Source organism: Primulina eburnea, chromosome 12, assembly GCF_022965805.1.
Source record: "Primulina eburnea isolate SZY01 chromosome 12, ASM2296580v1, whole genome shotgun sequence".
NCBI classification, from domain to species: domain Eukaryota; kingdom Viridiplantae; phylum Streptophyta; class Magnoliopsida; order Lamiales; family Gesneriaceae; genus Primulina; species Primulina eburnea.
This window is the reverse complement of record NC_133112.1, coordinates 2,407,792-2,434,040: the sequence shown is the minus strand read 5'-3', so window position 1 is coordinate 2,434,040 and position 26,249 is coordinate 2,407,792. Positions and strand designations below refer to the sequence as shown.

At 33.7% G+C, this 26,249-nt stretch overlaps 2 protein-coding genes across 4 annotated transcripts; both read right to left on the bottom strand.

Annotated features, from left to right (window-relative positions):
• Positions 1 to 1,553: 1,553 nt before the first annotated feature.
• Positions 1,554 to 8,092, bottom strand: LOC140808038 (UDP-sugar pyrophosphorylase-like). Of its 2 annotated transcripts, none has more exons than XM_073165041.1 (17): positions 7,890 to 8,092; positions 7,667 to 7,771; positions 6,836 to 6,952; positions 6,346 to 6,486; positions 5,973 to 6,057; positions 5,422 to 5,549; positions 5,271 to 5,342; positions 5,080 to 5,144; positions 4,855 to 4,915; positions 4,646 to 4,763; positions 4,267 to 4,391; positions 3,962 to 4,038; positions 3,594 to 3,699; positions 3,447 to 3,506; positions 3,027 to 3,107; positions 2,464 to 2,706; positions 1,554 to 2,040 (listed from the first exon to the last, which is right to left on the bottom strand). In XM_073165041.1, the coding sequence occupies exons 1-17, from the start codon at positions 8,004 to 8,006 to the stop codon at positions 1,906 to 1,908; spliced, it is 1,836 nt and encodes a 611-aa protein (XP_073021142.1). In that variant the 5' UTR covers positions 8,007 to 8,092; the 3' UTR covers positions 1,554 to 1,905. The 2 variants fall into 2 exon arrangements, with proteins under 2 accessions (XP_073021142.1, XP_073021141.1); XM_073165040.1 differs by having other exon boundaries at positions 1,555 to 2,040; positions 5,958 to 6,057.
• A 1,296-nt stretch (positions 8,093 to 9,388) lies between these two features.
• On the bottom strand, positions 9,389 to 20,764 carry LOC140807680 (peroxisomal ATPase PEX1-like). 2 transcript variants are annotated; one of them, XM_073164630.1, is made up of 6 exons: positions 20,637 to 20,764; positions 20,445 to 20,541; positions 11,055 to 11,092; positions 10,893 to 10,931; positions 10,497 to 10,615; positions 9,389 to 10,001 (listed from the first exon to the last, which is right to left on the bottom strand). In XM_073164630.1, the coding sequence occupies exons 4-6, from the start codon at positions 10,924 to 10,926 to the stop codon at positions 9,750 to 9,752; spliced, it is 405 nt and encodes a 134-aa protein (XP_073020731.1). In that variant the 5' UTR covers positions 10,927 to 10,931; positions 11,055 to 11,092; positions 20,445 to 20,541; positions 20,637 to 20,764; the 3' UTR covers positions 9,389 to 9,749. The 2 variants fall into 2 exon arrangements, with proteins under 2 accessions (XP_073020731.1, XP_073020730.1); XM_073164629.1 differs by having other exon boundaries at positions 20,445 to 20,761.
• Positions 20,765 to 26,249: the final 5,485 nt, after the last annotated feature.

Sequence of the window (26,249 nt, the reverse complement as noted above, 5' to 3'; positions counted from 1 at the left end):
CGATGTTTTATTAATTATAGAAGGTTACAACGATGCAACATGTAGCTTTGGGGCAAAAACTTGTGTAAGACGGTCTCACGGGTCGTATTTGTGAGACGGATCTTTTATTTGGGTCACCCATGAAAAAGTATTATTTTTTATACTAAGAGTATTACTTTTTATTGTGAATATGGGTAGGATTGACCTGTCTCACATATTATGATCTTTGAGAAGATCTCACATGAGACCCACTCTAGTTTTGGATGTTCCATGACATTTGAAAAGAGTTGGTCCGTTCGAAATTTAGTATATTTCGAACTTTCTTATATCCTTTTAATTACATTTTAGGTTCCTTTGAAATAATGGATTAGATAGGAGGAATTACAGTAATTATTACATAAGTAAACAAAGAAAATATTGGAAAATTAGTTTGTCCGTTCGATCGGGGTTCTTAATTAGTTTACAATGAATTTTCCATCTAATTTTCATTTCACACATCTTCCACGATATTAACATGAAAGGTACCCATATAAATCCTAATACTTTTGTGTACATACATTTAATTCTCCATTATTATAATTCAATATACATCACACAAAATTATTTGTTAAAGCATCAAAATCTACAGGATACTTTAGTCAAATCCTCAACTTGCACTTGGATTATGATTTATTCAATTTTATTTTGGCATGTTACAGTCTGAATTAATTAGTCATGGCTGAATTATAATTTAAATATATTTTTTTATATATTTTATAAATCAATATATCTAAAACAAGCATAATCAGCCAAGCTATAAACCAGGCAACCATTAATTAATAAAGAAAAAATAACGATAGTCAATCGGGGATGTGTGGATTGATGGAGTAGAAGAACACTTACCAATAGTCATAGGTTCGATTTCCCCTACTATGTCAAAAGTACTGTTGGAAAGATAAGTTCAAAGTCTAAAGATTGAGGGAGACATGAATGGTGCAAAACCAACCGTCAAATTTGGATTAAAAAGAAATTAGACACAAACTGTCTTATGACTAATGAGATATGACTAAAATATTTTTTCAAAAAATATTTTAAAATTTCAAACATAAAAAGAAAAAAGATAATACGATCGAAAGTTCAAGTTCAAAAAATATTTAAAAATTTCAGACATAAAAAGAAAAAAGATAATACGATCGAAAGTTCAAGTTGTCCACTATTGAGTCTTGGCATGGTGCAAAACCTTTCCACTCTATTTTCTAGGCTGTTAGATTCAGGCCCACTATTGAGTCTTGGCATGGTGAAGTAGGAACTAAAAATTGGCGTTCATTTCTCCACGTACCAAGAACAAAGGACACCACTAAACAAAGTCAACGTTGTTGGAAAATATCGATTCTGATTTCATATATGTTTTCAAAACATGATAATATTGATTGTATTATGGTTCTCTTCGACTGATTTTCTGTGTTATTTATATTTTTAAATATTTTATCGCCTTTATAAAAAATAATATAAATGAAAGAAACGATTATCTGATTAAGAAAATAAACGAGCAAGACCTACAAACTCAAATGAATTCACCAAATGGCTGAAAAATAAGCCAAGTCAGTCGCTAACTCACCTTAAAAAAATATGTAATCAATATCGAAAGGGAAAACTGAACGAGTCCCCGATACTCGGTCAACAATATCGACTCAGTCTCATTTATTATTGATGATGAAATTAGTAAATAATAAAATCAATACCATCGTGTAATCAAATTCATCAGTCAGAGATTTCTCACTACCTAAGTGAGTTGAATTTTTATTATTCTACAAAAGAATCCATTTCCCATGGTAGATTCATGGGCTGTCTCGCGTATTTGATTATTGTGATGTAAAAAAAAAAATGAACCAACCTTTATTGAGGAATTCAACCTTATGGCTTTAGCAAGATATGTTCAGGCTCGTCTTATGGCTTCTGCAGTTGCTCGACTTTGTTTATTCGGAAACCACGGATTCTCACTTCTTCTGGTGCTGAAGTATCCTTAAAATCAACATCTTCAAAGATCCATCCCTTGTTTTGTACAGAACCCCCCACTTTAACCTGTCAAATTAATGAACAAAAGTATATAAATGAAAAAACATCTTTCAGTTTATTATCCGTTCAGAATGCAACCAAAGTCCCGCATTAGAAAACATGGGAAATATCACGAGTTTATAAGATGAAATATATTTTCATTGGTATGGGATGTTTTGGGTAGAGTCTAAAAGCAAATCCACGAGGACTTAGGTCTAAAGCAGACAATATCATACAATTGTGAATATATGTGTATCATTGCTATAACACATCAATTATGATCTGTCTGGCAGAACTGGTGTCCTTTGGAACACAACTAATGAATGTGTTTTCATTCTATCAAACCAGGTCACTGGGATCATTATGTGAAGATAAGATCTTATGAAGTCACATGTTCAAAGCGTGAACCAGATCACAAAATGGCATTGCAAGGTTCATCAATTAGATTACCTCTGCACCATCATCAGTCCCATTTGTAACAAGAGCTCCATCTAAGGCAAGATCTTCAAGATAGACGCTTTTGCCATTAATGACAATGGTAGATTTTGCTGTAATGGAGCAATTTCCCCCGACTTTACTTCTGATGTCTGAAAAAGTGAGCCCCCATTTGGGTTGCCACACGATACGAGGCCATACTTCCACTTCCTGCCCATTGAATACGCGATGAACTGGGTCGTCTACCTTAACATCAGCCTGTGATAATGCAAAAAGGAAATGATTTAGGTTATGTAAAATAGTAAGGAATTTGTGGTATTGGGGTTTATGAATCCACTTGAGTATTCCATGTCCTCATTTATCATCTCTATGTTCATTTCAACATGAAACAGATGTTTTGTTTCTCTTTATAAGTATCGAAAATGATTCCCCATTCTTTTTAATATAGAACAAGACTGGTTCTCAATTTCTTCTCGATACAAGTTCAATCGATGTTATTAATACGTTAAAATCGCACATAAATGCTTTATATAAACTTTCAAGTTTCAACTTGTTCGAGTTTTAAACAAAGCAAATACCTTTCTCAAAATTAAGCTGTTCGCTTTATAAATGGCCATTTCCCCAGAAGTAGCGCTATGATATGGATTGCCTTTAGGAACCTTCAAAATAAGAAGGCAGGTAACTATGAGATCCAGAATGTATTATGAAACATTATATGCATGAAATGCGAAACGAGACATTATAGAACCCCTGGCACATAAAAAATGGTAGGACTAAAACAGCATACATTGCAATAAATCATTAATAAAAGCTGATCTGTTTATCCACATGCACTGCAATAGTCGTTTTCTCCAAATAAGAAATAGTCTTCGGAGCTCACTTGCCTCAAGGTACCCATTCATCAACCCTTAATTTAATTCAATTTTTTTTTTCTTTCAACAACTAATTATGTTTTTCCAAAGCATAAATCATGCATTCTATAAAAATGATATCCATACCTTAGCTGCATCTTCAGGATTGTTCTTCACAGGTGCATAAGCCAACCAAGCATCCATCACCTGAGTGGTTACCCAAACATTTTTTTCCGTAACTACAAAAATGTATTCAAAATATTCTAAAAAAATTGAGCCACAGCTTCTGCTTACAGTAAATCCAACTCTAGCAGAAGGAGGAAGAGTTTTAGGATAATCTTGCATCATGCATTCAAGTCTAGTAGATGACTTGAATGCAGTTTTGGTGGAATCTTTGTATCTGCATACAGAGAGAACTTACTAAATTTTAGCAAGCAATCGAAGTAAATAGCAAAGAAAAAACTAAACCCACAGAATTGAATTCCCCTAGGATGACCACAGGAAAATGAAAACTAACAAGGCACTTAAATTAACAACGTGACATTACTCATGACTTATGATCTAGAAAGAGTGGTCATATGAGATTCCAGATAGCTAAGCCTCAATTCCAGAGAGCACATGAATTTTATACAGAAATGCAGAGACAATGATAGAGAATTTACTTGGGGTTAACAAACTCCTTTATCGCACCTCCTGTTTTTGAAAGTTCATCCAAATAAGGGGCAATTTCAATAATCAACTGCACAAAAAAACTAGAATGGTCACTTCTAAAATATCTGACATCATATGCAAACAGTTCAGCCAACAGTTAGATTGTAAATTCATAGCATGCTATCTGCTAGAAGATGTAATACATGATGTCGAAAAAAAATTTACATGGATCACCATTTGCTGCAATAGTCTGTAGACATCACCAAAAGGGAAAATTCAAAACAAATGCATAATAACTTTGTGTAAAAGTATGTACTTGGTTTATGTTTCCAGGAAAAGGAGAAAAGCCTGTTTCATTATTGACATCACCATCTGGATACCCTGTAGCTCTCAGCAAAGGGTCAAGTTGATTGTATTCCACATTGATCACCATTGTCCTCCCTGTCCAAAACATCTGTGCTCAGTGACAAACTAAATACAATAGCACAAACAGATCCTTAAAAAATTTAAGAAGAGCTAATACAAATCAAAACTGCTGCTGACTAGCAAAAAAATTGCGGCAATCAATTTAGAAGAATATTCCAGCAATCAGAAAGTGAGACATTTTAGCAACTTCAAGACTAAGTCTGAAAAGGAGAAATTCTGTAAAGGTTTGTTACTTTATGGTGGATAGGCTTATTATCAATAAAACATACCATCTTCATGAGTAAGCTTGGTAATTCCTCCAATAGCTTCCTTAGCTTTCCGCGGAACCGCAAGAGAATTTACATGGTAGCCTTTGGTGGCGCTGACACCCAATGAAGCTGCCATTCCCTATACAAAGCATAAAAATGGGTGATAAAATGCAATCCTGCAGAACATATATTAAACAGTAGAATCCCATATGATTGAGTTTTAACAAAACCTTAAATAGAAGACCATTAGTATCTTGGAAGAACACAACCCATTTTCGACCGGCATCAAGCCTGAATGTAGAGCAGAGTATAAATCATAACACCAAAATACACTAGCAGAAAGAGAACAAGCTTCAAATAGCATGATAACTTTCAGGTTTTGAAGTACCACAAAAACCAGTTATTTTAAACAAATTAATGGCGTGAAGGCCATGAGATCCAGACATGAAACTTACCATTCTTTAAGGATGCCACTGGAATAAACAAGTGAATGAACATCACCATGACCGTGAGGTTTTGTCTGCAGAAAAGTGGGAACAAAAAATATACAAGCAAATAAAGTTTCTGACCACGCCAATAAGACTGTGGATCACATCAACCACTTCGTATCAAAGAGTTCATATCTCCTATTGACAACCAAAGCTACCTGAATTCTAAACTTATTTTGTGGATCCATGGCCAGCTTGGCATCATTATCATCTAAACAAGCAACCTTTTCCTGTAAAAATACAAAGACCGTGTTGTAGTCAAATTAGTACCATTGAAGTAATTCCAGAAGTCAGTGATAGGTTGAATACCTGCTTTAGCAGTCTTATTTGAGTGGATTTCATCCCAAAATAAGCATTTGATTCTAATAGCTTTAGTGTACGCATATGAGTGTCATCTGATGTCATTATGACCAAAGGAATCTCTGCTGGTACTCCACCTACATTTGTGGAGAGAGGAAAAGGAAGAAATATGACCAAATCAATTGATTTTTTATAATAATAACTGTTCATCATCGAACTCAAGGCAAAATAAAACATTGTTCTGATCCTCCCACTGACATGATAGGACTGAAGTCTCTGATTCACCCAATTTCTGTGATACTATTGTAATATATCTCAACCAACTTCTGTAGATATGAAATACAGAAAACACAACTATAAACTATTGAAGAAGTTGAGATCATGAAAAGAAGCACATAGAGTGACACTGATGCGTGAGGGAAAAATTGCAGGGTTAATAAAGATGCAATTCGAGCACCAAAGATGCTTTACAAGTAATATTATATGCCTTAATAGAAGTTCATTGACAACTTAAGTTGTCACAATAAAAATCTCAGTAAACAAACCTGGGGATAGCCTACAGCTAGTTTCTTGCAAGGCTAGAATAGATTCAATGTAGTGCTGTAAGAAACATGTTCCAGTAGTTGATTCTAGAGGCAGAGCCACCTGCAAAGTGGAAGGACAGTGGTCAAAGAAATGTAGTTGATTCTTTTACTGCAATAAGACATTAGATAGGTTTCAACAAGGCCATATAAATTATTACACCACATAGTCTACATTCTAAAAGGTCCTCGTGACCAGTTACTAATTTATTAGTTTTTTTTTCTTGACCAGTTGAATATCACAAAGTTACAATGCGTCATCAATTAAAAATTAACCAATTACAAAATAAGTAGTCACAGATTACTTTTACCGTGAAAAATAACCTTACTCGTACAAGAGACAGTGTTTTACCTTTATACCATTGTAGCCTAATCGTTCTCCAAGTCCCCCAGCAACAAGAACAAAGGCAGCCTTCCCTGCCTCATGGACACCAACATCTTCATATTGGATGAAACTATCATCACCGAAAGTCAAAACTTCTCCAGATGGAACCTGTTAAAAATGATGCAGAATTCCACTTGATATGATTCTGTAGGTCAAGTTAAACAAATGAGTAAATCTTATACCAATACGTTAAATGGAAACCAGCATAAAAAATGGCACCAAATACACCTCGCAGAATAATCTGTATAGTAGGTTATGTCACCAAAAGGATGTGGAGCAAATTAATAGCAGGAAAACTTTCTCCCAAAGTCTAGAAGCTCATTTCAAAAAAGATATTTTAAGTCAATAAAAACAAGGAGAGAGACAATTAAAAATCCTAATGTCAAAATAAATGGTCATCCAAGGTATTAGATAAACTTCTTAGAAAATTAGAAGCTCATAGAGACAACTAACTTACAGAAGGTGTAAATCCATCAAATGGGTTCTTCCCAGCTTTTGAATCTGCCAAAAGTTCCCTGGCAGTTTTGATGTATGATGGTAGGCCTCCAGGATAACTTGCATCAAGTCGAGCAATCTTGAAAAAGTAAAAAAAAAATTAAATAACACATGCCAAAAAGTGTATTCACATTATTCAAAGTGGAAATCAGTTTCATCTAGAAAAATAAATTGCCAGGAAAACATAAGAATAAGCATTTCATTTCTCGCAGAGAGAATGAAACAAAAAGCCGCATTCGTCAAACTGGGTTGCTATGCACTAAGCCACTAACTGAGTTACTGGATTTATCCGCACAAAAATTTTGCCCTTGGTAATCAAGAATCCATTATCCTAGACCGTTATGAAGCTATCGATAACATTATTACTGAAAATATCTGACATTTTATTCTCATTTTCATATTATATATTTCGTGAATGAAATGAAGGACGAAAACATAAACAAATCCATCAAAATAAATAAATAACACAAAAATTAAAATCGAAACTTTTACATCAAAACTCATGTTCTAATTCATCTTGCCATAAACAGGTCCCATTTTTCCAATGGATCTGAGGTGATACCAAAGATCTTGCATTTGATCTAAATTCCAGTTTTTGTCCTCTAATAAATAAGATAGATAATAGCGCATTCTCATGAAGAAACGTAATCAATTCTCAATATCTTTATCAGCGTTGAGGTTTCACTAGAATTAAAAACCAAAATGCAACCGAAACATAGATGCAATTGCACAGATGCTCACGAGAGACCTCACGCAATCAATTAATTTTTTTTTAAAAAAAGCGGAAAATCACCTGATCAAAAAAGGCAAGCTTCTCCTCATCACTGATCCCAGGCTCTGGCCAGTGTTCAAACAAATGGCTCTGATTCAATCCCAGTAGCATCTTCGCCAACCCCACCTATCCACACGCACATTCAAAACGCTCCCAATCATAATTCTTATACAATTCAATCGTATTTATTCATCCACGTATATGATTAACATTTCAGCAGTTAATAATTAAGAAACATAAGAACCTGCTGAGGAGAGAGGAGAGAACTATTCTTCCGTAGATTAGGTGCAGCGGACGCCCAGTCATCGATGTTGAGTCTGTAAAGGCTATCGGCAGCTGATTCGACGGCGGAGGATGCCATGACGTCACTTCCAGGTGAATCCGACGTGTTTGTTGTAGGGTGGCGATGCGAGGAGATTGAGACGTGACTTGGCGCGGATATAAATATAAGAAGATTCGTCAACTTGATTTATATAAATTATGAAAAATAATATTTTTTATATAAACAATATTTTTTCATAAATTAAAATAAATCAATCTTACAAAAATTTTGTGAAATATAAAATGTTTTTTTATTTAATCAATTTTATCGCTTTTTGTCTTTTTCTGAAAATTAATTCTCAATTGATCTTATCATATTGTATTTATTTTTTTCTATAAAACTATTAAAACACCAACAATTTATTTTATTACATGTTCGAGAAAATGCATTTCAAATTACCTTTATAAATATTAATATAATAATTATTCTTACTCCAGTAAATCAGTATATATATCATGTGCTTATTTCATGCATTTCTTTGTGTAAATTATATTACACTATTATTAGTCTTTTCTATTTTTTTTTTGTCTTCACATTCGAAATGGATGGAAAGTTATGGTCTTTTGCAGATATCTAAGTAAATTTTGTCTGGTTTCTTTTATTGATTGTGGTTTAGTACTGTCGAAGGCTAAGAAGAAGGAAGATTTCGAAGTTTTTGCCATGATACGTTGGGCTGTCTAGTATGAAATTTGCAAGTTCATACAAAGATTTTTCGCAGCCCAATAGTTATGAATTCGATTGCGCTTGCTGAAAGCATTTCGCAAGGCTACTGTTAGTTGTCATAAGCCAATAACAAGAAGTTTGATGAGATCAGAACAGTTGTGGAAGACTGCTTATTTAATCAGTTGAGATTGGATGTCGATGTGAGATACAATATTTCCATGAACAAATTCATTGTTGCGGTTGTGGGACGTGTGTTGGGAGCTAAGGCATACATGATAATATATCCAGGTTCGGTGAAAGATGCAAAATTAGAAGTTATTCGTCGTTGTATAGATTTTTGTTTATATAGTGGGTTTAACAATATTTATATTTTTTTAAGCGGTTCAAACAGTAACTCAATCGAATGAGTATATATGATACAAATAATTAAATATTTAGGTTTACATGTCTTTTTTTTTTTTTTTTGAAACCCATGCATCTATTATGTAAACTGTTAGCTAAAAAAATACCCAATCATGATACATATTTCCCAAAAATATATATTTTATTATTAACCAACCAAGAGGTCCACGTGATGAATCACATAAACAAACAGGTAATAGCACGTTGTTTGCGATTCTACATCTCACCCACTGGTTGGCACATTCCTTCGGAACATCCCTTCTTTCAAAGCGGAATTTTTACGGTCTGTATCAAAGCGGAATTTTTACGGTTTCACAATTTCAACCTTTTGTAAAAGTAGAGGGATTCTACTTCTAGTGACATCCACTTGTACAAGGTATTTTATTTCAAATTCATACAATATTGTACAAAGTTAAGTCACCCAAACTACACATTAGCTCAAGTCTAAAATCACCCATCTAAAATCACATAAAATTACCACAACTATAGGTACAGCTCACGGCTGAGTTATGCTGGATGTGGATAAAAAAAAATTATTGGATTAAGCAAGTGTTGCTCTTTTGCCCTTTGCATCCATCGACTGCATGAAATGCGACAAATAAAAATCATGTCCGTTGTTGCACAGTCAGCAATTGTTCCGCAAGTCACACACTTTGTGTATGCATGTGTGTACGGGAAGAGAAGAGAGAGACCTGTGCCGTGACAGTTCGTTTTGCATCAAGAGTAAATATCATACAATCTCCGCTTCTCAGCATCTGCAACTGATGATTTAGTTTTGGATGAAACGGACTTTAAAAGAGCATTGGTGATCACTGGCATCTTTCCAGACGTGTTGCTACCTTGGCTGTCCAGAAGCTTGTGGACTGCTTCAAGCTGTGCATCGGAAAGAAGAGCTTGAAGGTCAGCTCCACTAAAGCCTTCGGTCATATAAGTTACAGGTTCCAAGTCGACATCACAAGCCATTGGTAACTGCACTAAAAAAATATGGAATTCAGGGATCACGAAGAATGGGGTTGTTGCGTTTAAATGTAAGGCGATGGTCACTTAATTAACATCTAATGAAAGCTAATGCCCAGTACAGAAAATCATATGATTCTAGCACTTGACGAAATGAGTTAATTGTTTGAGCCTTCAAGAGTCTATGGTAACCTTGCAATTACTGGCAATAACCCAGTTCCTACTGCAAGAGGTCGACATAGATAATTTCCACCGAAGAAAGATGGCTTTTGGCGAACCAAGCTTTCCCTTTCCACATTTAGTCCGTGTCCTTTGATTGGCAAGAAAAAAAGAGGAAAGAAACATCCAAATGCTTGTCCATATTTGCGCAAAAGCCTCATAATTTATATAAATTAACTCAGAATCAGATGATAAAAGTAGGCAAACGACCAGGATTGTCACAAAATTGCATTTCCAAACACACAACAATGAAGAAAAGTTTATCAAGTTTTAAGCATAGGTATTGACCTTTCTTGAAAGGACTGCAAGGATATCCAACCTTTCTCGTTGTGATCGAAAGTCACAAAATAAGAGGCGGTCCAGCCTGCCGGGCCGTAGAAGGGCAGGCATCAAGCAAATCTGGTCGACTGTTTGGCATTAATCAAGTGCAAAGCGTCAACGCCATTAAAAAACAAAGTAAAAAGACCTCTTAACCAGATATTGAAGCTTCAATATGTATTATGTTAGAATTAATCACAAAACAACACAAAGAGAAGAGTTTTTAACTTTGGATTGAAGCCTGGACGTGTATTTTACATAAAGTAAATGAATAAAACAAAAATGCAAGCGATTTTCATCCGGCCTGTGAAAAGTCTAAAGAAAGCTTAAAAACCATGTACTACAGTAAGTGAGTAGCAAAATCACCTCGTTGCAGCAAATGTAACAACTGTCTGCCCATGCAACTGTTAATTGTCCGACATCGGTTGGATAAATAATCTTGGAGTTGTATATGGACTTGGACAATCCTCCCCCCTTGAGCTAGCTTTTGGGGTTGAGTTAGGTCCAAGTTTCAATTTTAACAGTAACCACAACGGAAATTTCATTTCTTCATGGACAATTCCAACCTGCATGCAACACAAGATTAATGTCAGCCACTCAAACTCCATAAATTCGCTATGTCCAAAAACCGAAGGAAGCGTGAAATGATGAAAACAAGCAAGAAAAATGGAAACCAACCAAATCCAAGCATATTTATCCAAATGAGTTTTCTTTAAATATACTGAAACAAATCAATGGAACATAATTATCACCAGCTATTTCTATAGTGAAAGCAGAAAATTGGCATCAAACAATATTTTACTTCAACGCATGCATGGTGTGTTATATGCAAGGGGAAGCGAAGCGAAGCAGCTTTCTCCTCCAACGATCCTCACCTCTATCTCCATAGCTGTCTTCGCTTAATGATACCCCCGGATGGAGGATGGGCTCGGCCCGCTCCCGATAGCCCATCTCGTGGGAAGCCCAGCGCTCAGAGGAGCGCTTGAAGTCATCCGCGGGAGGTCATCCGGGAGGTCATCCCAACCGACCTCCCATGTCAGCAGGACCGTCGATTAGAGAGGGTGGCCGAGGTCTCATGCCGATCTCCCGTGCCGACCTCCCAGCAAAATGCCGAGCCGACCTCATACGTTGCGATATCGGGACGGTATGAGACGCGTTGGCCGAGCTCCCGAGCCGAGCTCCCATGCGGTCCTGGCTTCACGTGGGCTCATGCCTACAAGAGCCCTTCCTCAGATGCGAAGTGCGTAGCCTACGGAGATCAAAGCCCAGAAAAGTAAAGCCCATCAGATATCTAAATCAAATCTGGGTGAAGATCTAATCAAATCTTCCGGAGATTCTGGAGATCGAAACCTACCAAAACTAGGACTCTATTGTTCTCCTATAAATACCAGGTTCCGTTCATTGTTTTAGCAATTCATACTTTTTCACATTCTCTTTATACACACAGTTTTCTCTCTCAGTTTTCTGACTTGAGCGTCGGAGGGGCTATGCCGGAACAACCTTCCGGCCCCCTTCTAACACTCTTGTTTGTGTTTCTGGATTTCGAGGTGTCTGATCCGAGCTCCCAAGGTGAAGATCCGACCTCCCAGACAGCGTTCAAACGTTTAGTCCGAGCTCTCCAAGCAGGGATCTGACTTCCCAGCTAGCATCACCGATTTCAGCGATATCACTTAAATTTTAAGAATGGAAAGTTTTTGGGTGCGGTTCAGAATCAATTGCACGATTTAGCAGAATTAAGTAAAATAGATGAGATTTCAGTTTCAAACGTAGAGAATTGGAGAAAACGTAAATGGAGAGAACAGGTGCCATTTATCCATATATCTTTCGTATGGGGAAATCGTAAGCCCATTTATTGCAGAAACTACGGTCGTGCAAGCCCGTTAAAAAAATTTGTCGAACTTTAGTTTTACGTCAATAATTTATTTCGTAAATATGATAAAAATATGTTTAAATTGATATTAAAGTATGGTGATAGAATTTGATGTAATTATTTGATGGAAATAAAATTTATCTAAAATATCGAACCAATAAAGTCACCTCCAAGTATTTTTTATACTTCAAATTAAATTTTAGCATAGATAATTTCGTGAAGAATTCTTTTTTTTTTTTTTTTCTCATTTTGGATAAGAAAACCATATTCTCCTAAAAATAAAACTACGAAATATTTTTTATTTTCAATCTCTTTAGACGGAGGAGGATCACCCTTAACCAGGTTGCTGGATGCAGGTGTCAATCCATTACACTTCACACAACAATATAGACTAGAAAATTTGAAATTGTGGTCGTTTGGATATGAGTTTTTGTGATTTTGGTCATTAGGCAGAGTTGTTAAAACCGGTGGTAACGAGACAAATAGATCTGTAACCTGTCATTTGGCGGATCAGATTAGAAAATTGTTAACTCGACTCACCTTTTGTTATTTAACACCGGTTCAATATTTGCATACCATCCCGAAAAATTTAAAAGAAAAAAATAACAGTATATAGTAACAAAAATCAAAATAATATTGTGGATTTACACACACAAACACACGTGATTTATTGGCATTTATGTTATAATTTATTTAATACACAAACATACAACCACACGACAAGTCCACAACGAGTCCAAATGTTCTGCAAAGGTGAAAAAATCTGAAGAACAGCCCATGCACGCTACTCCCCCACACATGAGCACTCCCTATAAATAGAGCAGGAAATCTCCAGATACACAAAACCAAGTTTTATTTTGTTGTAAGCCAAGAGCAAGATGAATTCCATCTACGCAGAGAGCAGCAGCAAGTATGGAACACAGTCCGCGGGCAAGAAAGGAAGCGTTTCTCCTAAAGAAAGGGAGCATGTTTCGACGATGATGGGCAAGAAAATTGCCGAGATTGGGTGCAGAACCGCAAAGTCTACTTTTAATGCATTGAAGAATCAAATCAAAAATTGCAAAAAGTAAGTCCAGGAATCAAGTAATCAAGTTATCCTCTAAATTCTTAGGTTTCTTTAAATTAAAACCTTTGTAGTTTTAATGTAAGGTGTATGTATGTACTTTGTGATTCATTTGTGTTCCATTTGTGTTCAGGATGTTTTTCTTTGTATGTTTCTGTTAATAGGAAATTCAAAGAAAAAGTAAATCTAAACCACCAACGCAGCCCAAATAATTAAGAATATGAATCAAGCTTTCAAAATAAATAAATAAATAAATCAGGCCAGGCTATAAGCATGGGAACAGATCATGGTTTGTCTAATCTCGAGAAAAGAAAAGTAGCAAAATCAACCATTTTCTAACCATGCACTAAGAGAAGGGATCATTTTACCATTTTCCAGTTTCTACTCTCAACATCGCAGATATGTTGGCTAATTAATCATTAAATGTTTTCCTACTAGTCCCATGTTGTCTAGCTCCATTTTACTTAATTGCATTAAAATCTAATCTAATTATTTGTCCTAAAATTAACGTTTAGAGTTTGAAAAATATATGTCTTTTTCGACACAATACTGTCAAATTAAGAAGAAGAAGAAGAAGAAGATGTTCTGCTCTATAATTACCTGTAGATTTTATGGTGAAAAAAATTGATTTTATTTTACGGAATAATAAAATTTGATCATTGAACCAATAAAACACCACACAAAATTACAAACTTACAATGCAACGATTAAATATCGCGTGAGCGGAAAATGAGATGCTAACAAGGATGGATTTATGATTTCGGATTTCGGGAGACCGTTTACAAAAAAAAACGGACAAAATAATAAATTAAACAAAAAAAAAGAGAGAGAAAAGACAAATATTGGTAGGACATCTCTCGATCATGGAAGATAAATAAAGGTTCATATAAGATAGAAAAGATTCGGACAGTGGTTGTTAGAATTGCATAAAACCTTATATATCAACTGAGATACATTTCATTTTTATTTATTTGGAGGGATCATTCAAGTATATATTGAATTTATAAAAAAAACTAACATATAGTAAAAAAATTCAAAAAATTTGGGGGGTCGTGGCCCCCTTCACCCTATACTAAATCCGCCCGTGGATGGATGCTACCCAAATAGTGCAATTTTTTGTGAACATTTATGAATACATGTGAGGCATTAGCAATATAATTGTAATTTTAATATAAAATGGAAGGAATTTCTTAGTGATTATATAGAAATTTCTTAATAATTATATCAAATTTTGTTCAAATTTACGTGATATTTCCGTCGTGTTATAAATTTTCCCAGGATATATACTTTTAGACAATGAGAACACTTTACAAAACATCGCATTCGGCAAAATGTATAATAAGATTCCTAATATTTGGCTACATGTACTTGAACCGTGTATTTTCACTATAAAATAATAAAAATCCCTTTTATTTGAGCATATTAAACATATATCTATAATTGTGGGTCAGTAGGCAATCCATTGGAAGTGATATAATTTTTTTCTAAATATTTTAATGAAATTTATTATGTTCATACATAGAGATGACAATGAGGCGAGTTCGAGTAAGATTCTATGTCTCCGTCCTTGTCCTCATTTATTGTATACACCCCCATATCCATCTCCATCACCGTCGAGTATTCAACTTTTATCATCATCATCATACTCGTCGGAGGATTGTGTATCCATATCCTATCCAAATATCTTATTACCACCTACAATGATATTTTTTTTGAATTTTGAATTATTTTCATAAAACTATGTTTATTTACCAAATTCTCAAGAGAACATTAAGAACAAGATTAAAGATAAAAAAAAATGACAAACTAAAAATCATATAAAAAATAACAAAATATGATAAATAATTTATTCCCAAAACATTGTCCAAAAAGAACATTGACTTTATAATCATAGTTTTATTTGTTTCATCCAACTACCATGATTCAACAAAATCAAATTATGATTAATATTTTTTTATATACATAAATACACACACACACACACACACACATATAGATAATCGGATATTCGGATCAAGTATGGGCATGATGTTAATATATCTGTGTCCAGCCTCATAACCGAAAATCCTCATACTCAGTTACCAATTTACTTAATCGAGTAAAAAATCTCCTCCATATAATCCTCAATTCGGGTCAGATATAGGATTCTTCGTCGAGTTCGGAAGAAATTGTCATCCCTATCCATATATGTTTGTATTCAATCTTTTCTTGGTGAAAATGTTGATGTGGTCTTAACTCGTATGAAAAAACAATTAAAATTGCAAAACCAACTAACTAAAATATAAAAAAATTGAACATGACCAAATAGGACGAATATAATTTTTCCTATTTATAATTTTATCCCTTAATAATGATTACATTATATTTTCAAAAACGATCTCAAAAATTGATATTTTTATGACGACCACACATGTTTACATTGCGTATATTGGAATGCTAGTGTAGAAAAATATATATATATACACACATATTTCTAGAGATGTCAATAAGGCGGGTATGGGACGAGTATTGCTAAACCCAAGACCCGTCCCATGAACAAAACTTCGACCCATTATCCACCCCACTCCGGTTAAATATTCTTTGGACGCGTCCCACCTCGAATACCAAACGGGGCGGGTTATACCCATGAGACATGTGAGACCCGAATTTTTTTAAAATGAAAACATTAACCTTCTTTGTCACATTACTGAACTATTAAACAAACAAGCCTATAAATACAACACAATAGAAAACTAATCATGTTTTCGACTACACTTAATAATAAAAAAACAAAATATTTTCACGACATAATGAATTACATAAAAAAAAGAGTTACTAGCTCTCCAAAAAAAATCTTGACATCCCTAAAAATAAATCATAACAGAACTTAAACAAATCAATATAAAATCAGCGAGTAAAAAAGAATCATTCATGTCTATCGTTGACCTTGAGATGTGCTAATAAAACAATGAAAATTAATAAAACTAAATCCTAGAATATTTATATTCACATATATGGGACGGGTATGGAGTGGGTATTATAGGACCCATGACCCGCCCCATACCCATGTGGGTCCGAAAAACTGGACCCGAGACCCACCCCATGACCTATTTAGTATGCCCAAACCCGTCCAGATGGGGTGGGTCCAAAATCCAGACCCATTAACATCCCTATATATTTCCGCTACTTGTGTGAGTCACCAGGAGCATGCATGAAATATTTATTCGTTAAATTGAAAAGTTACCCCTCTCCCAAAAATCTACAAGTAAAATAATAAACAAACAATAAAAGTATTCATATTGTACATTTACACATACCAACACCAGGGGCGGAGCCACCCTTGGGCTAAGGTGGGCTCCAGCCCCACCCAAATTTAAATTTTTTTGTTTTGCTGTATTTTTTATTTTTGTTTTTAATAGGTGGGCTCCAGCCCCACCCAAATTTTAATTTTTTTTTTGTTTTTCTGTATTTTTTATTTTTTTTATATTTTTTGGTTTTGTTGACTTTATTTTATTGAGGTAAATTTGAAGAATTTTTGTTAATTATGAGTAATTTTTTTAAAATAACCTCATGCAAATATCTATAATCAAATTTGACTTTCGCTCGTATTTTGCTCAAAAAGTTGAAGAATTTAATGTAAGTTGATTTTTAAAATTAATTTTAAATTCCAAATATATTTTTAGACTATATGTACAATAACACACAAATATATTAAATTTAACTAATATGATAATATAATTGTGCAGTTACTACATATTTTATTATATCTTTATTTAATTTCTATTAATACTAAAATTTTTATATAATTTAAATTTTTTTTAGTATGAACTGGTATATGCATATAAGAATTGATTTTGAGAAAAATAAAGTACTGATTTTGAGAAATTACGCAAATTTTCCATGTGAATCGTAGTATGTGATATTATATGATTTATCAATTATTTGAATTTTGTGCATAATGACTTAAATGATGTAACAACCATTTTGTTTTCTATTAATGTCTATATTATTCTTTGTGTTTGTAAATATAATTTTTTTATCGTTGGTTTTAAAAATGAAGTGAACTGACTTTGGCTTTTGACTAAAATGATTCTTAAGAGTAAAAAATTTGAAAAATATTTTTTGAAATTAAGATAAGGCCATACATTATTTCAGTCTATGGGTGAAAAAAATATCGATTTCAACCCAAATAACTTATCAAGCTGAATTAATTTAAAAAATCATCGAAACATGTTAAAGCAACTCTTCGTAACAAGATGGAAGCGTAGTTTTTCGGAGATTCTATGGTAACTTACATTCAACGAAATTTTGTTGAAAAAATTGATAACAATTTAATAATTAATGAGTTTTATTCTAAGAAAAAGCGAAGAACACAACTTCAGTAGTGTTTTAGGTCCTTGTTTTTGAAGGTATTAAATACTCTTGTTCTATATTTTCATTAAGTCAATGTTTACATATTTTTTATTTTAAATTTTTTAGTTAATTATTTATTTTATTAAATACAGTATAGGACGGAGCCAGCCCCAGGTATTTTCAAATCCTGGCTCCGCCCCTGACCAACACATCGATTTGTTAGGGATTTACGTTATAATTTCATACAAATTTACGTACACACACACAAGAAGCTACAAATCCACCAAAAAGTTCGAACTTATTTTGTGTGTGTGTGTGTGTATATATATATATATAAACAATATATGATATGTCACCACAAGAGAAAATATCTGAACAAATGCCCACACTCCTCCACACACCACACAAACACACATCCCCGTTCGCATATCAAATAAAATTAACATGGAACAACCACATTTGAAAATCTCCAGAAAATTTCTTACGAGAAATAACAAGGAATTAGTGACAAAAACTACGCGTAATAATAACTTGAAAAGAGGGTCTCAAGAGAAGTTCAAAGCAGAGATTTCCTATAAATAGCAGAGGCAACTTTCACGAGAACATCGCAATACACAACAAGAGAAGAAACAGTAAAGAGATCTCATACACGAAATCTCCAGATATATAAGTTAAGTTTATTTTTACGAGCAAAAATGAATTCCAACTATGGTGAGAGCAGCAACAAATATGGAACTCAGTCGGGCAAGAACGGAAGTGTTTTTCCTAAAGATAGGGAGCATGTTTCAACAATGATGGGCAAGAAAATGGCTGAGGTTGGAAGCAAAGCCGCGAAGTCTGCTTTTAATGCATTCAAGGATCAAACCAAAAATGGCAAAAAGTGAGTACTCCCTGGGAAGTAATCAAGTTATCCCCGTCTTTGGTTTCTTAAAATAAAACCTCTGTAGTTGTAAAGTAATGTGTACGTACTTTGTGATTCATAATATATAAGAGGGTAACTAATTATATACATATCCTCATATAGTTCATAATTCCATTTGTATTGAGGATGTTTTTCTTTGTACGTTTCTGTTAATACATGTAATTTTGTGGTTTACCATAATGTTCAGCGTTTTTTTCAATTCCTCCTTTTAGTTTGATGAACTATGCTGTTGCACCTCTGGCTTTCCTATTAGCAAAGTAAAGGTGATTTTATTAATAGAAAACAAAGAAAAGGTAAATCTAAACCACCGACGGAGCCCAAATAAGAATATGTGAAAATTGCCAAAATCATCCTCTCGGTTTCCGTACTTTAACTAGTCAAAATTGGTTTTCGGTCTCATTTTGCCGGAAAAGATGCAAGCATTTTCAATATCATATCAGTAAAGATGGAGCTAGAATTTTTTGGAATGATGGAGCGATCATAAAAACTTCCTAGTTTTGAAACGATCACGGTAATAAGCATGGGAAATGGCTCGTCTAATCTCTAGAAAAGGAAAGGAAAGGAAAGGAAAATTAACCATTTTCTAGCCATGCATTAATAAGGGAACATGTTACCACTTTCCAGTTTCTACTCTCAACAACGCAAAGCACAGCTGTTAGCTGATTAATTAAATATCTTGCTACAAGCCCCGCGGGTGTTGGCTCCCCACGCAAATGTGTAGTACTGGTGTTTGAGTATGTACGGTATCTCACCTAGTATACCAATATTGTGCAGAGCACTCCAGATGTTCTAAAAGTTCAACAAGGGAGAAAATATTAAACCCACGTACAATACCAGTGGGAGAATCTCTTTAATTTATTAACCTCAAATGCCTTTCACACACTTGTGGCATTTAACCGAAAAAACAATATTTTTTGTCTTTTATCTTATATATTTTTTATTATTTTTTTATCATATTTTATAGATTAATTAACATTATTAGTCCACTAATTTGCTTTTTTTTTTTTCGATTTGAGTAATTTTTTACTGGAATGTTGACGTGACATCGAACATGTTATCAATTGTTGGTATCATATCAGCAATCTCCGGTGAAATGTCTTTAGTCTCATGTGCTAATTCAGTATTTTCTTGCGTAGAAATTTGATGAGAAATATCTGAAGTTGAGAATAAAAAGTTCTATTAGTGAATTAAGATCGTGATTGACTAAAAATGATAAACTTACTAGTTACATGAACCAAAAACATAAATTTTCTTGTTTAAAATTCACAAAACATATTTCTCGCTTTGGCCCAATGCAGTCCTTTCCTGTATCGTCTCCTTCACTTTGTTAGCTTTCTACAAGAGCACTAGTATTATGTCAATATACTCGATAAGCCAACCCAAAACCAAAGAGATTGGTTTGCAAGTTGGGAACTTGGGAGAGCTTGGTCAGTCAATAATTAGTTGCCATCCTAACATCTTTCCTCATCCATTCCATTTTACTTGATTGAATTAACACTCTAGTTAGACTTAAAAATAACGTTCGCATTTTGAAAAAGAGTTCTGTCTTTCGACACAATACTGACAAAGAAGAAGAAGATGCTCTGCCGTCTGCTCCATTTAGCTGTGGATATTATGCAAGAACTACACACACCATGCTCTCTGTTGGATCTTCAACACAAAAACCTTACTACTATGTACTCTCCCACTATTCATCGGCCAATAAAAAAAAATGAGGCATACTAAGCGTACCTTTCTGAGGAATAGCCCCAACGACGCCTGCTTAATTGTTCTCTCCAGCTTTCCTTTTCAAGATTTTCCTTATTTTTCCATTATTCCCGCAAGCAAACTAATTTGCTCTTCAAAGATAATGAGAAATTAAAATCCCAAGATCCAAGCAAAAAACGAAAAAGGAGAATGATGCCGTGATGCGGTAAGCCTGACGAGTTATTTCTGAAATGACGTCGGAAAATTCTGGTGGAACCCTAGTTTAGGGCCAGCAGTTGAGGCAAGATTGGAGCGACAAAAGCTAAAAGTCAAACGCTGTCCGCACAAATTTTAAGAATATATAAATTCTTTAATTGGAAGTATGGAATCATTGGTATGGCTATTTTCTACCTACTTGGCCATTCCCCATTTTACTCTTATAAGTCAACTAAATTATTTTTTCTACAAATAATTTTTTAAAAATTGAGATTAATGAATCTTAATTCTTTTTGGAAATTATCAGTTTAGATAAATGAAATTTTACAAAAGACATAGAGAATATCCACAGCTGTACTTCCTTAAACAAACTCATATTTAATATTTTGAGTTTTGTTAGAAAGCTAACATACATTAATTTTGAGTCAAACGCTGTCCGCACAAATTTTAGAATATATAAATGTAACAAATGTAATATCTTACATGTTATATAGAAAAAAAAATACACAAAGAAATAATTGATTAACCAACTCTATTTTAATTGGACTTGGGGAAAAAATATAAATTCCATGATGATTTTTTTCATAACGCTCCCCCTCTTTGGCGGAAACGCCGCCTTGTTACCTGGTTCTGTGGTGATGGGTGTGGCTGCCGGATGGGGGGTTTCAGTGGTCGCTCCGCCGCTAGTGTTACAGATACTTTCACCGCTCATTCTTCAACTTATCTTGGTATTCTTTTCTCTTCTTTTTTTTACCGAGCTCCGGAGCAAATAAGCAATATTGGTAGCAGGGGCGTAACCAGAGTTTCAAAATATGGGGGGCTAGAAAATTTAAAAAATAAATTTAGAAATCAATACAATATTTTTCACATGACATAAAGATTAAATGCAAACCACAATTTTCACAATATAATCATCAAATCTGGATAAATATTTTCCAAAAGTCATTAATCATATGATAGAGTACGCATAACAAAAAAAATACAACTTATGCCAAACGAAGGTAACTTAAATAAATACTACTTTAGTCGCAACCTTCGATTTTTCAAAAGATCAAATCTATCAATTATGTAATCTATATCAATATCACGAGCAATCTCTCTCTCAATATACAAAACCATTGCATTGTTTAAATATTCTTGCTCCATTTTGTTGCGAAGTGGTGTCTTGAGAAGTTTCATCCCTGAAAATGCTCTCTCAGTTGTAGCAGTGGAAACTGGAAGAGTCAAGACTAAACGAATCAGTCTATCAATAATGAAATAAATCCTTGACTTCTTTGTTTCAACCAGTAGTCGGCATAATTTAGGAAGAGAATCAACATCTTTAAACCTTGGATCTTCAAATACATCAAGCTTGTAATGATCCAATTGAGTCTTCAAATGTTTCATGTCATCTTTGGAAAAATCATTGGGATAAAATTTATCGATTAAAGAATAAATAGCACTTTCAGAGAATGATTTGAAGCCATCATTGGGATTCAAGGCTTCACAAAGAGTGAGAAGCTCTATTGATTGCTCAGTAAATCGTGTATTCAATTCCATCAGCTGTTTGTCAATCACAACATTGAATACATGAAAATGATAGTATTCTTCCACTGTAAAATGATTTTTCTGTTGACAAGAACGTTTAGTACCTTCAACATAACGAGCTGTCAAATCAGGCACTACAATGTCATGACTATCACAAAAATTATTCACACTCCATAGAAAATCTTCCCATTCATCATCTCGCATTTTCTGGAAAAGCAATTTTGTAGTCGTGACTAAACTCATTGCATTCAGAATGTCTTGATTTTTTCTCTGCAAAGCCTGACATAACATATCAGATGTTTCCAAAACTCTATGCATCAACAACAAGATAAATACAAAATCAAATGTCATCATCTCTTTAAGCAAACCTTTAGCCTCCGCACGTATACTAAAGACAGACTTTCCCCCCACGAAATCTTCTAGAAGTGTACAAACTGAACCAAACAATTCAATAACTCGACTAACTGAAGCGTAATGTGAACTCCATCGAGTAGATCCAGGTCGTTGCAAAGTACTAACTTGATTAACTCCAGTACCAGTTCCAAGTTCTCCAGATTCTATCAAATCAATGATTTCATCTTCTCGAATTGATTTCAATTGAGAGTGTCTCTTTGAAGAAGAACCCACAAAATTGACAATTGAACTCAATTTGGAAAAAAATAGCCACACATCTGATACCTCTTTAGCTGCTGCAACTAATGTAAGTTGCAGTCGGTGAGCAAAACAATGAATATAATATGCAAACGGACAATCTTTGAAAAATAATGCTTGTAATCCATTCCATTCTCCCCGCATGTTGCTAGCACCATCGTATCCTTGACCTCGCATATTTTCAATCAAAAGCTTATGTTGTGTCAAGATACTACGTATATGTGTTTTCAAAGTCAAAGAATTAGTATCATCAACACCAACAACTTCAAAAAATCTCTCCCTAACAAATCCATCACAATCTACGTATCGCAAAACAATAGCCATTTGTGATCTATGAGATTCATCAGTTGCTTCATCAACAAGAATACAGAATTTAGCATCCCCTACTTCATCACGGATTTTACTTCGCACAAGATCGGCAATAATTTTTAGAATCTCCTGTTGAATTGATGGTGATGTATACTTGGCATTTTTAGATGCTTTATCTAAGATAATATCACCAATTTCTTTGCACAATTCTCCTTGAAATTTGACGAGTTCAATAAAATTTCCACGATTATGAGAATCTACAGACTCATCATGTCCTCTAAAGATGATCATTTGAAGTTTTTGACAACTGCTCATTGTTTTTTTGGATGAAATAATCGGTAATGCTTCTTTTTGACATTTTGATTCACCTATAAATAAAAAACCTATAAATGTCATTTTATTTCACCTAAAAAAATACACTTCATTTAAATTAAAAGATGATAAAAAAAAAAAACAATTTTGTCTATCTTTTGAGTAACCAAACATCAAAGGTAACTAAACAAATAATTCATGGTAATAGGGTTCCATAAAAAAATTAAATTAATTTATTTCAAGTTTTTAATCTTGAACTCAGAATATACCAAACTCAGATTTAAAAACACAAAACACTACAAGAATTTTGGGGAAAACATAAACCAATCAATCCTAAATAATCTAAACTCGAAACCAGCAAGAATCAAAAAAGAGTATGCTTAAAAAGATAAATTAAATAATTAGAGAGATACCTTGAGAAAATTGGGAAAAAGAGAGAACAAGGGCAGACGAGGGTTTGGCGGACGTACAAGGATTGAGAATTGATACGAGAATTTCAATTTCCAACCATCTGAAGCTTTCGTTTTTTACTTTCTTTGTTTTTTTATTTTATTTGTGTAATTGATGGGCTTAGGGAAAAATTGAGCTACCTATATATATATAAAAAAAATTTTTGATAATCTTTGCTGGGCTTGAGCCCAGCCCAGCCCACACTATTCATACGCCTCTGATTGGTAGCATTCGGTCTTGTTTGGCTTGTTCATCTCGTCTCTTTTATAGGACATACGCCGCACAATTTCAGCAGATCAGAAATTTCGAAACAATCTAGATGGCCTCGATATATATACTTAACGAAGAAACAAGATTAATGAGACAAATTTGAAATTTTGACACCTTAAACGAGAAGAAAAAATTATGGTAAATGGTTGCCCGTAAATTCAAATAAAGTCGTGATAGTTAATCTCACGATTCATTAAAAATAAATTGCTTCAATTGCAGTTTTGATTCTTTTGTTAATGAGCACTTCAAAAAATATGAACTCCGAAAATAAATCATCATATTAATATCATTGCAATCATTATAATTCAGAGAATAAGTTTTATATTATGTCAATTTACTTTAATATATAATAAAATTGAGGAATAAAAAATTGTTTATACTTGATTCATTAAAAATAAATTTATACTGAAAAAAATTTATCAAACGGTCCAAGATTAATAAGTTTAATAATAATAAAAAGTTTATATTGAGCCCAAAAAAATAAAATTTTGTGATATATAATGAAAAAAGACAATGAATAATAAATTTATATTATGTCAATTTACGGTATTATATAACATGATTTTTTTAATAAAAAAACGGGCCCATAAAAAATGGGTTGGAGTCGAATGACTCTCAGGACTCTTGATAAGAGCTAGAGCTGTCAAAATAGGATAGACCTTTCGGACTGGGTTGATGAAATATCAACCTATTTGGACGTCGGCTAAACGAGTTGAATCTGCTTGGATTGTGAGTTGGGACTCGATGGACCACGGCAGGGTGGTGGGTTAGCCCATCACATTAGGGTTTTTTTTAAAGATAATTTATTAATTTATATTTGAATATACGTTTTCATATACCACAAATTAACGACATACACAAAGCAGAACATTTCTTCTTAACCATGAAAGATCAAATGTTCTTGAAATAATTAATGAAGATAAAGATGGATGATGTTGAGCAACAGATGATATAATAAAATAAAAATGATCGATGAATGTTGAATTATAATGATAATAAATTTGTTTAGTTTTTTCGAATTGCGTTTTATATACATACTCTTAATTTCTTATTATAACACTATTAAATATTGTCTTGAACTATTTAATTAATATTTTTTTCTTATGTTTTTTATATTTTTTTTAATATATATATGTGTGTGCATGCGGGTCTACCCGCAACCCAATGTGTGTAAGGTGGGTTGGGAAATTCTCAACCCGCTGATAGGTTGACCCGACCCCCGCCCCCTAATGTTAGGTTGTGACGGTTTTTGAGCTGATCATCTCATTAGTCTGTTCTGACAATTCTAATAGGAACGAAATTGACTTTAATACCATATGAAAAAATTAGTATGGATCAATAACCAAAATATAATAAAATTTAACTAAGATCTACCTAACCACGTTAGGCATTCAAACTTTTTTAAAAAAAATTAATAAGTTTTTCCATACCTAAATCTATAGGACAAAAACTTGTGTGAGACGGTCTCACGTGTCGCATTTGTGAGACGGATCTCTTATTTGGGTCACCCATGAAAAATTATTACTTTTTATACTAAGAGTATTACTTTTATTGTAAATATGGGTAGGGTTGACCCGTCTCACAGATTATGATCCGTGAGACGGTCTCACATGAGACCCCCTCAATCTATAGACGCGTACAAATATGAAAACACCAATATATAATACTTAAAATATTTTGATGTAACCATAATAAGGCTTGATGCTAAAATAATACGAGTGGGTGTCATTTGAAACCGTCTCACGGATACTAATCTGTGAGACGGGTCAACCCTATCCGTAGCATAAAAAATTAGACTTTTTCATGGATGACCCAAATAAGAGATCTGTCTAACAAATTCGACTCGTGAGACCGTATCACACAAGTTTTTGTCAAATAATACTTGTCATGTCAGTCATTTTAGTAGTATATAAAAGTATTAATTAGATTTGCATAATCAAAATATCGACTATTTATTTTCTGAATCGATAGCAAAGCCCATAAACAATCTATTTTCATCTGTTTTGCAATAAATTTGCAAGGAGATACAAATTTATCTCGAAAAATTATTTTTTTTTCTTTTGAATATATATTCTTGCAATTCAAGGTAAAATTGATTAATGTATAATTTCAAAT